This window comes from Mobula birostris, chromosome 32, assembly GCF_030028105.1.
Source record: "Mobula birostris isolate sMobBir1 chromosome 32, sMobBir1.hap1, whole genome shotgun sequence".
Taxonomy (NCBI): domain Eukaryota; kingdom Metazoa; phylum Chordata; class Chondrichthyes; order Myliobatiformes; family Myliobatidae; genus Mobula; species Mobula birostris.
The window spans coordinates 23516005-23533082 of record NC_092401.1 but is presented as its reverse complement, the minus strand read 5'-3'; the positions used below and the strand labels follow the sequence as shown (position 1 = coordinate 23533082).

Here is a 17078-nt window from a genome sequence, read left to right as displayed (position 1 = left end):
ACTGAAAAAATACAACAACTCTATTAAAGCAATTTAAAACTCATATTTAACATCCTATGGAACTCAGGCAAGAATTCCAAAATGATCAAAAGCAGGGAAAAATAGCCATTCACTTCAATAATGTTGCTCAAAATTAAACATTCTCAAGAACTAAATGCAAAGGATCTGAAGCTGAGTTTCCAACTAACAATTTTCTGAACAAGCTGCAGAAATAAGACAGAAGTCAAGCTCTTCTGCATATTTTTTTGCCATAGTATAAAGCTCCACTAGCACACTGGCAGTCAGGAATCAAAGACCTCACACAAACAGTGCTGTCTAATATAAAATTAATCCAATACATTAAGACCATAAGACATTGGGAGCAGATCTCGGCCAGCTGGCCAATTGAGTCTGTTCTGCCATTCTCTCATGGCTGGCTTATTTATTTCACTTTCAATCCCATTCTCCAGTGATTTCCCTGTAATCTTTTGACTCCCTTACTAATCAAGGAGCTATCAACCTCCACTTTAATTATACCCAAAAGACTTGGCTCCAAAGCCATCTATGACAATGAATTTCACAGATTCACTACCATCAGGCTACAGAAATTCCTCATTTCTGTTTTGAAGGGACATCCTTATATTCTCACGCTGTGCCCTATGGTCCAAGATTGCCCAATTATAGGAAATATCCTCTCCATGTCTACTCTTTCTGGGCGTTAATGCCATTCTTAGCTTTTCTTGTGTTAAGACTAAGTGGTAACATACTTTAGAAGAAAAAGATTTAATTAAAACTCAACAGCCACACAATTGTAATTATGAACTAAATCTACTACAGTCTAAATAGAGCCAAAACGTGGGATCACACAAGTCGAATATGATGTTCTCCCAAGGGGTTGTCTATTGGTGGGTCTTCAAGTAGCAGAAGGCGACCAATCCAGGATCGACATATAGTGCACATTCTACCCCCTTCGCCACATGCCGACTGCCACAGAATTTAATCCGTGATGTCGGAGTGGATTTCCTTAATGGAGAACTTTGTTTAATGTGAGGAGGCTGATACATAGGCAAACACCACATTGGATCAGGGTCCACTGGAATGGAATGGAGGAAGACCGGGGAACTGGGGACCCTCACTACTGCAGTCTACCTCTGCCTTCGCTGACTTTTGTGATACGCTATCACTTCCATCACTGCGGTCTTGGGCTGGAAAGGTCTTTATCTGGACCCTCCCCCTTGACCTTACCACTATGAATGACCCTACCGGGAGCTAAGCAACAGATAGCTAAACTCCAACAGCATCACCTTCAGGGTCACAGGAATTCACAAGACTCCCCAAGGGCAAAGCTTCACTATCACTTTGTCTTCTGGTCCACATGAGCTCTGTCAAACAAAGTAGTTCCTTCAGATACAAAGTGTAAAAGAGAGGAGAGAGTGGATATTTGACCACTGGGAAACGATGCTGGAGAAGAGTAATGAGGGACAAGGAACTGGCAGATGAACTGAATAAGTACTTTCCATCAGTTTTCACTGTGGAAGGCACTAGCAATACGGTGGAAGCTCCAGAGTGTCAGTGTCAGAAGTAAGTGAATTTGCCATTACGAGGAAGAAAGTTCTTGGGGAAACTGAAAGGTCTGCAGGTATCTAAGTCATCTACATCCCAGGGTTCTGAAAGAGATAGCTGAAATGTGGAGGCATTAGTAACAATCTTTGAAGATTCCGGGATGGTTCCAGAGAACTGGAAAATTGCAAACATTATTCCACTCTTCAAGAAGGGAGAGAGGCAGAAGGAAGGAAATGATAGATCAGTTTGTCTGACCTCAGTAGTTGGGAAGATGTTGGAGTCAATTGTTAAGGATGTGTTTTCAGGGTACTTGGGGGGCACATGATAAAACAGATTGTAGTCAGCATGGTTCCTCGAGGAAAAGTCTTGCCTGACAAATCTGTTGGAATTCTTTGAAGAAATAACAAGCAGGATAGACAAAGGAGAATCAGTTGATGTTGTGCACTTGGATTTTCAGAAGGCCTCTGACAAGGTGCCACACGAGGCTGCTTAATAAGAGTCCATGGTATTACAGAAAAGCCACTTGCATGGATAAAGCAGTGGCTAATCGGTAGAAGGCAACAAGTGGGAATAAAGGGAGACTTTTCTAGCTGGCTGCCAGTGACTAGTGGAGTCCACAGGGGTCTGTGTTGAGACAGCTTATATATATGTTGTATGTCGATGATGTAATTGATGGCTTTGTTGCAAAGCTTACGGACTAAATATGAAGGTAGGTGGAGGGGCAGGTATTTTTGCGGAAGTAGAGGCACTACAGAAGAACTTGGATAAGAGAATGGGCAAAGTAGTGACAGATGGAATACAGTGTCGGGAAGTGTATGATCATGCAATTTGGTAGAAATAAAAAAGGTAGACTATTTCCCAAATGGAGAGAAAATTCAAAAATCTGATGTGCAAAGGGACTTGGGAGACCTTGTGCAAGACTCCCTAAAAGTTAATTTGTAAGTAGAGTCTGTGGTAGGGAAGACCAATATGATATTAGCATTCATTTCAAAAGAACTAGAATATAAAAGCAAGGATATAATATTGAGGTTTTATAAAGCACTGCTGAGGCCTCACTTGGCATATTGTGAGCAATTGTGGGCCCCTTATCCAAGAAAGGATCTGCTGAAATTGGAGAGGGTTCAAAGGAGCTTCACAGACAAGATTCTAGAATTGAACAGCTTGTCACATGAGGTGTGTTTGATGGCTCTGAGCCTGTATTTGCTGAAATTCAGAATAATGAGGGGTGACTTAACTGAAACCTATAGATGGTGAAAGGACTTGAAAGAGTGGATGTGGAGAGGATGTTTCCTAAGGTGGGAGGATCTGGGAACAGAGGACATAGCCTCAGAGGGGCATCCTATTAGAATAGAGATGAGGAGAAATTTCTTTAACAAGAGAATGGCGAATCTGTGGAATTTATTGTCACTGGCAGCTGTGGAGGCCTAGTCTTTGTGCATATTTAGGATGGTGGTTAATAGGTTCTTGATTGATTAGGGGGAGAAGGGATAGGGGGAGAAGGCAGGAGATCGAGGCGGATAAGAAATATGGATCAGTCATGATGAAATGGTGGAGCCGACTCAGTGGACTAAACGACACAATTCTGCTCTTGTGGTCTAAGCTGGGGTACAAATTGGATCTGTCTACCGGCATCTGCTCAATGGAATTAAAAAAAACGTAAATTTAGGCAACAAATCAGGTACAACAATGCTGAGAAAACTATACAAACTGACAAGAGTTTCTCCCTATGGAATTACAGTTCATCTTTAATCTGATTCTCCTGAGACCTAGGCTTGCAAATTATTAGATGTTACTCCAATTAAAACACAAATGTGAAGTGGCTACTCTATTAAGTACACCTATACACCTGCTTGTAAATGTATTTATCTAATCAGCCAATCATTATGGCAGCAACTCAATGCACAAAAGCAAGAGGTTCGGTTGTTATCCAGAACATACACTCAGAATGGGAAAGAAATGTGATCTAGGTGACTTTGACCGTGGAATGATTATTGGTGCCAGACAGGGTAGTTTCAGTAACTCAGAAAATACTGATCTCCTGGGATTTTCACGTACAACAGTCCCCGGAGTTTACAGGGGATGGTACAAAACAAAACATCTAGTGAGTGGCAGCACTGTGGGCAAAAATGCCTTGTCAGAGGAGGATGGCCAGACTGGTTCGAGCTGATAGGAACGCAACAGTAATTCAAATAAGTACGCATTACAACAGTGGCGTGCAGTAGAAAATCTCTGAATGCAAACACGTCGAATGTTAAAGTGGATGGGTGACTGCAGTAGAAGATCACACAGAGTTCCACTCCTGTACCTAATAAAGAGGCCCATGAGTGCAGTTTCATCCTTGTAACCAATTTTCGAACAGACCTGGATAATTGAAAGGAAGCATGGAAAAGATAGCCAGCAAATTTGATGCCAAACCCGTATGATTTCCAAACAACTGAATGCCAGACTATTGCATTTCTACTGCATTCTGTACTGTGATATCTTTGCTGAAAATCAAATACTTAATGAAGTTTGGAAAAGAAAAGAGTGAAAGCATGCAACTCACTTGGTGGTCTCTGACACATTGCCAAGGTGGGTGTATTGCTTGGAGTACTTCATACATTTCTGCAGTAGGACACACAAATGAAATGGTTATTATTGGGTGCAACAGCAGAGTAGAATTCACCCAAATACACAGCTTACCTCCAATGGAGTTCAACTTTTTCAACTTGTCTGCAAATGTAATTTGGTATATTTGATTATATATACAATAAATAATATATACAATATATATTTTTAAAACATTCTTCACCAGTGAGTAATGTGGCCATGACAAGTTAATATTTGTCACTTACAATATTGCTCTAATGTACATTTGCAAATCTGGGGAAAAAAGCTGAAGTTTATCTGACCCGATCTACCCAAATCACAATGGCAACCAAGCACACGAAAATCTTAAAATAGGCTTAACGTTCATTTTAAAATATAAAACTGACAATGTTAATTTTAAAAACTAGCAACTTACAAATTACAATATTACAGCTGCTGGTAAATGATAGTGAAGCAGGTACAAAATGGTGGATTGAAGGGCTTATTTTTGTACTGTATGACCCTGACCCTGCTCATCTTTCTCAATTTCTCCCAAAAAGTGCAGAATTTCCTTTCCTTGCCAATGTCAGTTTACCAATACTGTTAATGCCAACTGGCAGAACTTGAACATTAGCTCCTTGCCCTGTAGCAACATGATATTGTAATTGCTTCAATCATTTTTTCCCCATATTCCTCCAAAGTTCTTATTGTTGCCCAGTATGCTTCACCACCTTTGCCAAATGTTCAGTCGAAACTGCCAAGTTTATCCTCCTCAGTAATAAGTTATATGCAGTAAGAACACAAAATAACTTCAATTAATGAATGCATTTTAGGTTCCAGGTGCTGGCATAAAGACACTTCCCTAGAGATTCCCAAAACTCCATGTCGATCCCACATATGAAACCTGACACTCGCAAAACAGATGGACTAACACAGCAAGGAATTGAGGATACTGTATTAAGATTCAAGGCCGTAGACCCAGAACTTCTCTTCTTCAGCCCATCACCTCTACTGGTGCATAGGCTGCCAAAGGCAGTTCGCCAGTGTACTCTGTCATGGGCCAGTCTTTCAAATTGTCCTCAGGTGTAGCCCATTTTTATGTCTTCTATGTGAAGGTTCCTCCTCTCCCAGGGATAAGGTCCTTGGAGTTTCTGTAGCTTTGGGTTTTTAAAAATGGGATGGGGGTGCTAGCCCCATGCCCAACCCTCCTCCTTTGGCAGCCTGGCTTGGGACCATTCATGGCTGAGTTGGAGGAACAGAAACCCCTCCACAAATGTTAATGAGAAATGCACCCATTCCACAACTTTAACAGAAAACATTAAGATCATGGAGCACTGCCATAAGAAAGCAGCATACATCAGAGTTGTCCTCACTCTAAATAATTTCCCCTATGGCTCCTCCCACTTCCTTCAAACAAAAGGTATAGCCATGGGCACTCGCGTGGGTCCCAACTATGCCTGCCTGTTTGTCGACTATGCAGAACAGTCTATGTTCCAAGCCTATATTGTACACTCTATCGACAACTGCATTGTTGCTGTTTCCTGCACCCATATGGAACTTGTCGACTTCATCCACTTTGCCTCCATCTTCCACCCTACCCTCAAATTTACTTGTTCCATTTCCGACACCTTCCTCCCCTTTCTCGATCTCTCGGTTTCTATTCCTGGAGACAGCTTATCTACTGATGGCTATTACAAACCCATGGACTCTCACAGCTACCTGGACTACACCTTCTCCCACTCTGTTACTGGTAAAAACGCCATCCCATTCTCTCAATTCCTCCGTCTCTGCCGCATCTGCTCTCAGGATGAAGCTCCTCCTCCTTCAAAGAAAAGGGTCTTCTGTTCCTCCACCATCTCAACTGCATCTCTTCCATTTCATGAACCTCTGCTCTTACCCCATCCTCCCGTCACCTTACCATGGATAGGATTCCTCTCATCCTCACTTACTGCCCCATCAGCCTCCGCGCCAGGCACATAATTCTTCGGAACTTCCACCATCCCCAACGGGATCCCACCACCAAGCACATCTTTGTCCATTCATCCCTTCCCACTGATCTCCCTCTTGGCACTCATCCTTGCAAGCAGAACAAGTGCTATACTTGTCCCTACACTTCCTCCCTCCCTACCATTCAGGGCCCCAAGCATTCCTTCCAGGTGAGGTGACACTTCTGAAGAGTCCTTTGGGGTCATATACTGTGTCCGGTGCTCCCGGTGTGGCCTCCTGTATATCGGTGAGATCCAACATAGATTGGGAGACCACTTCACTGAGAACCTACGCTCCATCTGCCAGAAAAAAGCGGGATCTCCCAGTGGCCACCCATTTTAATTCCACTTCCCATTCCAATATGTTTACTGTCGTGATGAGGCCACACTTAGGTTGGAGGAACACCACCTTATATTCTGTCTGGGTAGCCTCCAACCTGATGGCGTAAGCATCACTTTCTCAAGCTTCCAGTAATACCCCCCCACTTCACAATTCCCCATTCCCTTTTCTTTCTCTCACCTTATCTCCTTGCCCACCCATCTCCTTCCTCTGGTGCTCCTTCCCCCTTTTCTTTCTTCCATGGCCTTCTGTCCTCTTCTATTAGACTTCCTCCTCCAGCCCTGTATCTTCTTCACCAATCACTTCCCAGCTCTCCACTTCATCCCTCCCACTTCAGGGGTCACCTATCAGTTTGTGTTTCTCTCTTCCCTCCCCACCACCTTTTAAATCTACTCCTGAGCTTTTTTTCTTTAGTCCTGCTGAAGGGTCACGGCCTGAGGTGTTGTGTGTACTCTTTTCCAGAGATGCTGCCAGGCCTGCTGAGCTCATCCAGCATTTTGTATGTATTTCTCAGTATTATTTTTATTCGTACAGTTTGTCTTCACTTGCACATTGGTGTTGGTCAGTCTTTATGTAGTGTTTTTATATAAAATTCTATTGTAGTTCTTTTTTCCTGTAAATGCATGCAAAAAAATGAATCATATATATGGTAACATACAAATTTTTATAATAAGTTTACTTTGAACTTTGACTGCAGATGCTTTGATATACTCTGTTCACTCAATCCTAATATTGCTGTGTTATGCATTTACCTCATACTGTTGCTTCAGAACTTCCATCAGCTGGCCATATTGTTCCGCTGTTTTCTGGGGTATGTGTACTCCTCTTTGCTGCATTAACACAAAATCCTCCTCATTTTCTGGGGGTGCTGGTACCTAAAATTTAAGGTCAAGGATTGCTCACTTACTAAACAACTTAACCAGGTAAGTGAATATCACAATCGTCAAAGATAACAAAGACTTGAATCAATGCTTCCTATGGGTTACTAGCTGTTCTCCCCATCTGGATCAGTAATAGGCCTCACAAGCAACAATCTGTTGGAGGAAGTCAGCAGGCTGAACAGCATCTGTAGGGATGGGGTAAGGTAGAAAGGAAGGAATTGTTGATGTTTTTGTTCCTATTCAGGGTTTCTACCAGGAATGTTGACAATTCTTTATTACCCCATCTCTATAGATGCTGCTCAACTGAAACATCAGCATCGAGTAGATGTGGGGAGCATTTTTCTATTTGCATGGGAGTTTAGGATCCAAGGCTTGGAATTAAAGCAGTGTCCCTTCAAATATGAAATGAGGAATTTCTTTAGGCAGAGGGTGGTTAATTTGTGGAATTTACTGCGACAAAGGGCTGTGGAGGTCAAATCATTAGGGGTATTTAAGGTAGAGGTTGCAAGGATCTTGACAGGCAATGTTAAGGGAACACACACACAAAGCTGAAAAATAAAATCGGCCATGATTGAATAGCTGAGCAAATCCGATAGGCTGAATGGCCTAATTCTGCTCTTGCATCTTATAGAACTGGAAGTTCTTCCAGCAGAATATTACTCCAAATTTTAGCATGATATAGATTCCCTAGTATTGAGTGGTTTTAATAAACAACCACCAGAATATTAAAAAAGTAAGTTCTGAGGGTGATGTTATAGTTATGGGAGACTTTAAATTCTCAAATATTGAGGGAGAGAACCCAGTGACCAATAGATTACAGAGAAGTGAATTCTGTTACCTGTCCCGTGAGTATATCGTGAGCATGATGTAATTGTCTCGTGATATTGGCATGATGCAAGTGTCGTGATAGTGGGGTGATGTAATGTCACGTGATGGCATGTTCCAACCGGTATAAAAGGGAAGACTGTAGTTTGTTGCGTAGTTGTTTTGTTGGGGAGTCACAGTTGGTGGTTACGTAATTGTGGAAGCAGAGACAGCGAGAGACAGAAGAATCACCAGCTTCGTACGAATCCAAGAAATGAACGGCATTCTGTGATTGACATTTGGTATGGTCCATATGGGTATTGTGGCACACACTTTTGGTTAACCCCTGCACGGTCTTGGGTGTTGTGTGGTGACCACCTCCTGCGAAAGGTCAGTTACTGTGAGAAATCTTATTCTTCGTGATCTCTTCGGACAAGGCATTTCTTGGCTGGGATCTGCGTCAGCATTTTCGTCTTTTCGTCATCGCTGGTTCGAGAAGTCTCTCCTCTCACTTATTTCATAAATCACTTGGACTCGTTGAACTTAAGACTGTTTGAATTGCCTTTTAAGAATTCTGTTAAGAACTGCCTTTAAGTTCGACTGTTTGATAACTAAAGACGCATTAACACTGTTAACTTCTGTCTAAGTTAGTCTTTTGTTTACTTTTCTATGTTTTTGAGTAGAGGTTAATAAATTTCGTTGTTTGTTTATAAAAACCTGACTCAATTTCATACCTATTGCTGCTGGTGCGTAACAATTCACTAAGTGATTGTTTTTTGATCTAGTACGTAACTGCACCAATGAGAGGGGAGGACTGTCTGCATTTGACATTCTGTAACAATCAGGATAGAATCTTGAGTACGAAAGTTGTCCAACCTTTAGGAACACGCAATCACAACGTTGCCAGCCTCAAAGTTTTTTGGGACAGTATATCAGTAATAACAAAAGCCATTTAATTACATTTCAGAAGGCAAAGTTTGTGCAGATGCAGCAGACTTCAGAAGGTAAACTGGAAGTAACTGCTTGACGTTGAGTCAGTTGAGGAACAATGGGATCGATTTAAAGAGGTAATACATGTATGCAGGAAATGTTCATACCCAAGGTTGGGAGAAGCAATAAAAACAATAGATCAACTACATAGATGAATGAATATATACATACAAAATATTGAAGGACAGCCGTATAAAGAACACAAAAAAAGAGTAATAACGTTAACTGCAGGGCATATGAAAATATGAGATAAATTTAGAGCCAAAAAGTAGGCTGAGAAGGATATTGCTGATAATGCTAAGATTGGCCCCAAGAGATTTTTTCCAATACTTAAAGTAGTAAAAAAAAAGTCAAGGAGGAAGTTCAATGTACTAGGAATTATAGTGGGGTTATAAATTATGCAGAGAAGGACATAGCGGATACTATTAACTCATATCTTGCTAAAGTGTTCACCTGTGAAGATGTTGACAATATGCCAACAAGTGTAGGAAAAAAGGTTGTTTTAAGTGACGTGGATGTCTTGAGGTTCTACTTCAGCTAAAAAGGCTGAAAGTTAATAAATCTCCAAAGCCAGACATATATCCAAGGGTACTTAAAGAGGTCTGTGATTATATATACAAACCCCCCCAAAGTATTTTTCATAAGTCGCTAAAGACTGGTGAAGTCCCCAAAGACTGGAAATGGGCTAACATTGCCCTAGTATACAAAAAGGGTGCCCGCACTGACCCTGGTAACTATAGACTAGCAAGCTTAAGTGCATCATAGGTAAGATGATGGAAGCATTAATAAACAATGAGATGGAAAAACAGCTGATAAGAACAGGCATGTTTTACTAATATGCTGGAGTTCTATGACGAGGCAACTAAAATCTATGATAACAATAGAGCGATTGATATCATTCATTTGGACTTGAGAAGGCTTTTGACAAGATACTCCCAAGAGGTTAATAATCAAATTACAGGAGGTAGGGATTCAGGGTACAGTATGCTAATGGGTGCAGAATTGGCTCAAAAACAGAAAACGATTTATGATGAAAGGATCATTTTCACACCTAGAAGATGTTAAAAGTGGGGTTCTGCAGAGATCAATTTTGGGGTTGCAGTTTTCAATTTACCTTGATAATTTGGATAAGCACAAAACAAATAAACTACTAAAATTTGCAGATAATGCAAAATTAGGGGGAAGGCTGATAACATTCAAACAGCAGTATCAGTACAGTTTGATCTAAACAAAATCCAGATGTGGGCAGATGAAATTTGATGTAAGTAAATGTAAAATATTACATACAGAAAGGAGAAATATTAGATATAAATATACAATGGGAGTCTTGAGTTAGAAAACGCATCTTATGAAAAGGGTTTGGGCGTCCTCGTAGACTCATCACTATCAACATCTAGACAATGCACAGAAGCAATTTGAAAGGCTCATAGAATGTTGGACTATATAACGTGCTCAGTGGAGTTCATAGTCATAGTCATGCTTTATTGATCCTGGGGGAAATTGGTTTTCATTACAGTTGCACCATAAATAATAAATAGTAATAGAACCATAAATAATTAAATAGTAATATGTAAATTACTCCAGGAAATAAGTCCAGGACCAGCCTATTGGCTCAGGGTGTCTGACCCTCCAAGGGAGGAGTTGTGAAGTTTGATGGCCACAGGCAGGAATGACTTCCTATGACGCTCTGTGTTGCATCTCGGTGGAATGAGTCTCTGGCTGAATGTACTCCTGTGCCCAACCAGTACATTATGTAGTGGATGGGAGACATTGTCCAAGATGACATGCAACTTGGACAGCATCCTCTTTTCAGACACCACCGTCAGAGAGTCCAGTTCCATCCCCACAACATCACTGGCCTTACGAATGAGTTTGTTGATTCTGTTGGTGTCTGCTACCCTCAGCCTGCTGCCCCAGCACACAACAGCAAACATGATCGCACTGGCCACCACAGACTCGTAGAACATCCTCAGCATCGTCCGGCAGATGTTAAAGGACCTCAGTCTCCTCAGGAAATAGAGACGGCTCTGACCCTTCTCGTAGACAGCCTCAGTGTTCTTTGACCAGTCCAGTTTATTGTCAATTTGTAATCCTCCACCATGTCCACACTGACCCGCTGGATGGAAACAAGGGTCACTGGTGCCTTAGCTCTCCTCAGGTCTACAACCAGTTCAAGTCTAGAGACATTCTCCTTAGGTTGTATAATGTGCTTGTGAGGCTACACCTTGAGTACTGTGTACAATTTTAGTCTCCATATTTTGTGAGGGATGTGAAGGTACTAGAGTTCAGAGAAGGGAAGCAGAAGAATAGCCCTTAACTCGGCAGTGGAGTTATCGGGGCACCGTCATGACGGTGTTTCTGTAGCAAGCTAATCTTGTTTTTACGAGGCCCAGTTGCTAGCTCGACGCTCAACCCAACTTGGATTGGAACTCGGGAACCTTTGCTCTGGAGTCCGGCGCTGATATTATTGCGCCACCAAGCGGGTCAGAGAAGGGAGACAAGATTCATTCCAGGTCTGCAAGGCAGAAGCTAGGAAGGAAGATTTGAAGAACTAAAACTTTTTAGCCTAAGTAGACACAGAATGAGAGGGGACATGATAGAAGTGCTCAAAATAATTTTGGGTATAAGCAAGGTGGATGCCAGCTGCTACTTCAAAATAATCCATCAACGAAGACATGGGGACATAGGTGGAGACTGGTTAAAGGGAGATTTCAGACTAACATCAGGAAGTATTTCTTTACACAGCAAGTTGTAGACACATGGGACAAACTACCTAATTGTGTAGTTGAGAGTAGTACCTTAGAGACTTTCAAATCTAAGCTCAATAGTTATTTCAACACTATGTGAATAAGAATTTGGCAAGCTTTGTCAGGCTGAATGGTCTGTTCTTATCAAAAACTTTCTAATTTTTGTGACTTTGAGCTTCTCCACATTAGAAGATATCTACTCGCCACTGTGCACTGGCAAACAACACTGATTAAACCAATTGACTTAAATCACACACCAAAGGCTTGACCAAAACAAAATGCCACTGGCATTTCCTGATGCAGCTGCTGTCTCTTTGGATGAAAATTTACTCAGAGGCCCTGTCCATCCCTTCAGCAGACATCCCACCTCTCCCGGAAGTTCCGGGAGTCTCCTGCATATTGATAGTGGCTCCCTGATGCCCACAAATTATATACAATATCCCGGAAATCAATTTTTTTGAGAGAGAGCGCGAGCGCCATAGCAGTGTTCTGAAAAAAGAAAATACAAAACGTACATCACCTCAGACTACACTAAAGTGTATCCTTGTCTAATAGGGGTCAAAAATAATGACAATGTTGCTCACTGCACTGCTTGCAACAGTGACTTTTCTATTGCCCATGGTGGGTTAAGACTGTAAAAAACATGTTGAAGTTAATTTAACAGGTGTCATTCATTCATTAGCATAGCTAACGTTACTTAAACTAGCTGGCTAGCTGCTAAGGAGCTACTCTACTGCAGACATGCCACCTATCCCGGAAGTTCTGGGAGTCTCCCACAAATTGATGGTGCTACCTCCCTGAAATGAGTTTTTGCAGCGTGGGATGTCTGCTTCAGATGGTCATAAAGTGACACCAGGATATCATACCGAGGAATACATTTCCTGTTGTCCATCAAGTATCACAGAAGAAAAAGATTTTTAGCTGTTTATGCACATTAGCTGCCATTTTCGTATCGTTACTCTGCTACAAAATAAAAAGGGTTTCAGCAATTTAAAGTCAGAATCAGAATTATTATCACCTGCATGTATCGAGAAATTCGTCTTTGGAACACAGCTGTACAATGCATTTGTAAATTATTCCTTTTTTACCCCAAAGGTAAGGACATTACTTCAGAAAGCAAATTAATTACCTTTGTAATATCTACAGGAAGCCCACTTTTGGCAGCCTCAATCATGGGGTCCAGGCCTTTAGCCTGCCGAAGATACAATTTAGCTCCCTCTATGTCATTCTTCTGTTTCTTTTTCAGGGCTGCCTGCATGAACTGCTTTTTCCTGTTCTGCAAGAATTGCAACTGCTGCTGAGCTGTCAGATGGAATAAAAACAAAGGAGAGGTTCAGTGCGATGTTTACTTCTGTGTACTGTAATGCTAATGTGACAAGACCATAAGATATAGGAGAATTATTCCATTCGGCCTATCGAGTCTGCTCTGAAACTCCATCATAGCTGATTTATTACCCACCTCAGCCCCATTCTCCTGCCTTCTCCCATAACCTTGACGCCCTTACTAATCAAAAGCCTATCAAGCTCCACTTTAAGTATACCCAATTACTTGTACTTCACAGCTATCTGTGGCAATAAGTTCCACAGATTCACCACCCTCCGACTCCGGAAATTCTTCCTCACCTCTGTTCTAAAGGCACGTTGTATTCGAAGGCTGTGCCCTGGCCCTAGACTTTCCCACTATAGGAAACATTCTCTCCACATAAATCTATCAAGGACTTTCAAATTTGATAGGTTTCTATACCTCTCATTCTTTTAAACTTCAGTGAGTACAGGCCCAGAGGCAAATTCACCTCGTACATTACCCCTTTTATTCCTGGAATCATTTGAATGAACCACCTCTGAACCTTTAATGTCAGCACATCCTTTCTTTGATAAGGTGCCCAAAACTGCTCACAATACTCTAATTGCAGTCTGACCAATGTCTTATAAAGCCTCAGCGTTGTATCCTTGCTTTTATACTCTAGTCCTCTCAGAATGAATGCTAACATTGCATTTGCTTTCCTTATTACTGATTCAACCTACAAGTTGAAGGGATCCTGCACTAGGACTCCCAAGTCCCACTTTGCAATAACTACACAGTCAATGATTGGGCGAGTGCTCCAGGATGATACCAAGCCATGTTGAGTCACACATACCAGGAGGTGTAGCATTCAGTCTGTTCTTAGGGATGTAACAATATAAGAAAGGGAGAGAGAGCGAGGGTTGCAAGAGTTAAGTGCAACTCTGGCAAAGGGGACTAGAAATAGAAAAAGAAAAAGAAACAGTCAGATCTCAAAACATTTAGTTCTGTGATCCTGAAAGACATTGCCAGAACGGAATTTTCATACATGCCGACAGGTCACTTGGGAAAGTAGCCAGGGAGTGATAGTCTCCTGTGCAGAAACACCCAAAGAGGAGGGGGATTTGATTCCAAGAATAATTTTAACTACCTAATCTTCATTTGTTAATTTGGTGATTTTTATGAAAATTGAACTTGTAAATTTACTTTTAATTTATTATTTCATACTTTTCAAAAAAAAATTTGAGACTTAACTTGGGCTCATTAATCACCGAACTCCACATGTCTGGCTACATAACCAAACTTGCAGATTCCTGCGTATACATACAGCCCTTGCTTTGTAAAGGATTATATTCAACAGATTACAAAAAGAGGCACAAGTCATTAGTTTAAGCAAGTATCAGGAGCCTCAAGACCATATAATAAAGCAGTGAATATAAACTCCTTGATGCTATAGAAGAATTTATACTGAATGAAAAATACAAAATCAACTTTGCATCATTTGCAAATATTTGACTGTTCTTCAAAGATCAAATTCAAAACTACCTTTGCCTGACATCTGCTTCGGTGCAGGATTTTCAGAGCCATTGGGAGCAGCTGGCGGTGCCCTTGGTGCTGATGTCCGAGGGGGTGCTTGCTGAGAAGGTCTTTGGGCAGGCGTCCTTTGTGCTGGCTTTGAAAAAGGGTACGAGAGAAATATGTATTACCAGTCATATTCCAGCCATTTGCAATAACTACATATTCAATGCTTCATTTAGTACAGAAATCATTCTCTTTGGGCAGAGAAAGAATAAAACTACTGGCAAAAAAAAATAACAGCTGAGTTCACTTATGTGAAGTACAACATTCAGGGTGAATGCTTCAACAAGTTTTTAAACACAGAGCCAATAAAATCCACCTGGACCTGACATTTAGGAGCACCATTGCCAATCTATATCAGACAGACCAGGGTTACAATTTCTAACCAACAGGAAATGTCTGTTCCATCTCGTAGGAACTAAGAGTGCGAGAAAGACTGGATATGGAAAAGATATTGAATTAACTAAAAGGTATTAGTTCTTGTCCCAGATTCATTTAAAATTTTACTTCACATTCTTCAGCCAGGTTTCCAGCTCTGGCCTCTGCTAGTTTCTTATTTACTTACTAAATTCAGACATCCACTGGGCAGCTCAAAATTATCCAGTGTTCCTGAAGATGACTATCGGTTACCCCATACTCCTTGCCACTTGCTTTGCTGGGAGAGAACAAGCTGTCTAGCAGATTTCTTTCAAACAATTCCTTCCCTCCTCAGTAGAGGTGCCTCACCCATCTATCACAATGTGCTTAAAGAGCACACCTATCGGAGAGTGGTTAAGATACTTACTTTAATGTATACTGAAGACACCAACCAAAGACTTCATATTGCCTACTCCAGTTGTCTTAAAAGAAAAAGGTTTTTTCCGGAAACTGAGCTCTAGGGTTTTCAGGCAATGGTTGAGCAGAACCAAATGCAGGCTCATCCAGGACATTCACACACTTTACAAAGCACCCAAATGGATTACCGAAAGATCCACTGCTTTAGCCAGTTCTGGTCCCACTTTGTCTCCTTCCTCCTCTCATTCAGACTTTTCTTATTTACCTCTGTAACACCCCTAATAGCCTTCAACACATAGAAAATTTCCCGATTCCTTGCACAGAGGCCCAGGTAGTCCCCTACACAAACTGACTGAATCTATTCTCACATTGACAAGGGGGTGAAAGGAAAACAGAAATGCAAACTGAAGTGATGATCAGATCAGCCACAATCTTATAAAAGGCAGAGCAACCTCATGGAGCTGAATACGAAAGCTATACCCATCTCTTTCAAGGACATGTAGATCAACCAGATCAGTCCTGCTCCAGACACCTGCCTTGACTTTCAAGTGAAGTGATGATTGTACTGGTGCTAGTCATGGACAAAAATTAAATATTTCATCGCTTTTCTGTCATATTCCAGTCTGCTCTTATTTCCATACAAGACAGAATTAGGCCAATCGGCCCATCGAGTCTGCTCCACCATTCATTCATTGCTGATTTATTTTCCCTCTTAACCCCACTCTTACGCTTTCGCCTCATAACCTTTGATGCATTTACTAATCAAGAACCTACCAATCTCCACTTTAAATATACTTGGCCTTCACAGACAACTATGAAAATGAATTTCACAGATTCAGCACCCTCTGGTTTAATGAAATTCTTCCTCAGCTCTGGAGGTCCTCAGGGACATCCTTGTGTTCTAAGGTTGTACCCTCTAGTCCTGGACTCTCCCATCGTTGGAAACAACCCCTACAGTACACTCTCTCTAGGCCTTTCAATTATCCATAACCTACTCATCTCCATCTCAGGCAATAGTTTAGAAATTGATATCTATTATGTGCATAGTCACCTTGACCACACGCCCTCACACTCTAAGCTCTCACAACAAGATGCCACCACCAGAGTCTGCTCACCACATTGAAGGAACTGTTCTTTCTGTACCTCCCCATCTCCAACAACCACCCTCCTTCTCACAACACTCATGAGGTGCAACATGTGTCCTTTAACATTTGCCCTTCCCACTATTCTGAAAGCCCAATAGCACTTCCAGGTAAAGCTCTAATTCACTCAACTTTATTCCAATTTAGTAGTCTCTTCCAAAAATTAGCTTTGTCACATGTACGTCAAAACATAAGCATCATTTGCATCAAATCAAATCAGTAAGGATTGTGCTGGGGCCGCCCAAAAGTGTCGCCAGGCTTCCAGAGCCAACATAGCATGCTCATAACTCACTAATCCTAACCCATATGTCTTTGGAGGAACGTGGAGCAGAGGAAATCCACACAGTCATGGGAGAATGTACAAACTCCTTACAGATAGTGATAGGAATCAAACTCCAATTGGTGATCACTGGCGCTGCAAAATGATTGCGCAAACCCCTATGCT

General features: G+C 41.5%; 1 protein-coding gene across 3 annotated transcripts in view; it reads right to left on the bottom strand.

Moving 5' to 3' along the window:
• The window catches only part of cc2d1a (coiled-coil and C2 domain containing 1A), a 133055-nt gene that overhangs the window by 66112 nt on the left and 49865 nt on the right, over positions 1-17078 (bottom strand). For all 3 annotated transcript variants that reach the window (XM_072248391.1, XM_072248390.1, XM_072248392.1), the window contains 4 exons: positions 14685-14811; positions 12987-13159; positions 7188-7310; positions 4088-4146 (listed from right to left, as the gene is read on the bottom strand). In XM_072248391.1, coding sequence (XP_072104492.1) covers positions 4088-4146; positions 7188-7310; positions 12987-13159; positions 14685-14811 — 482 coding nt within the window. The remainder of the gene's footprint in view (positions 1-4087; positions 4147-7187; positions 7311-12986; positions 13160-14684; positions 14812-17078) is intronic.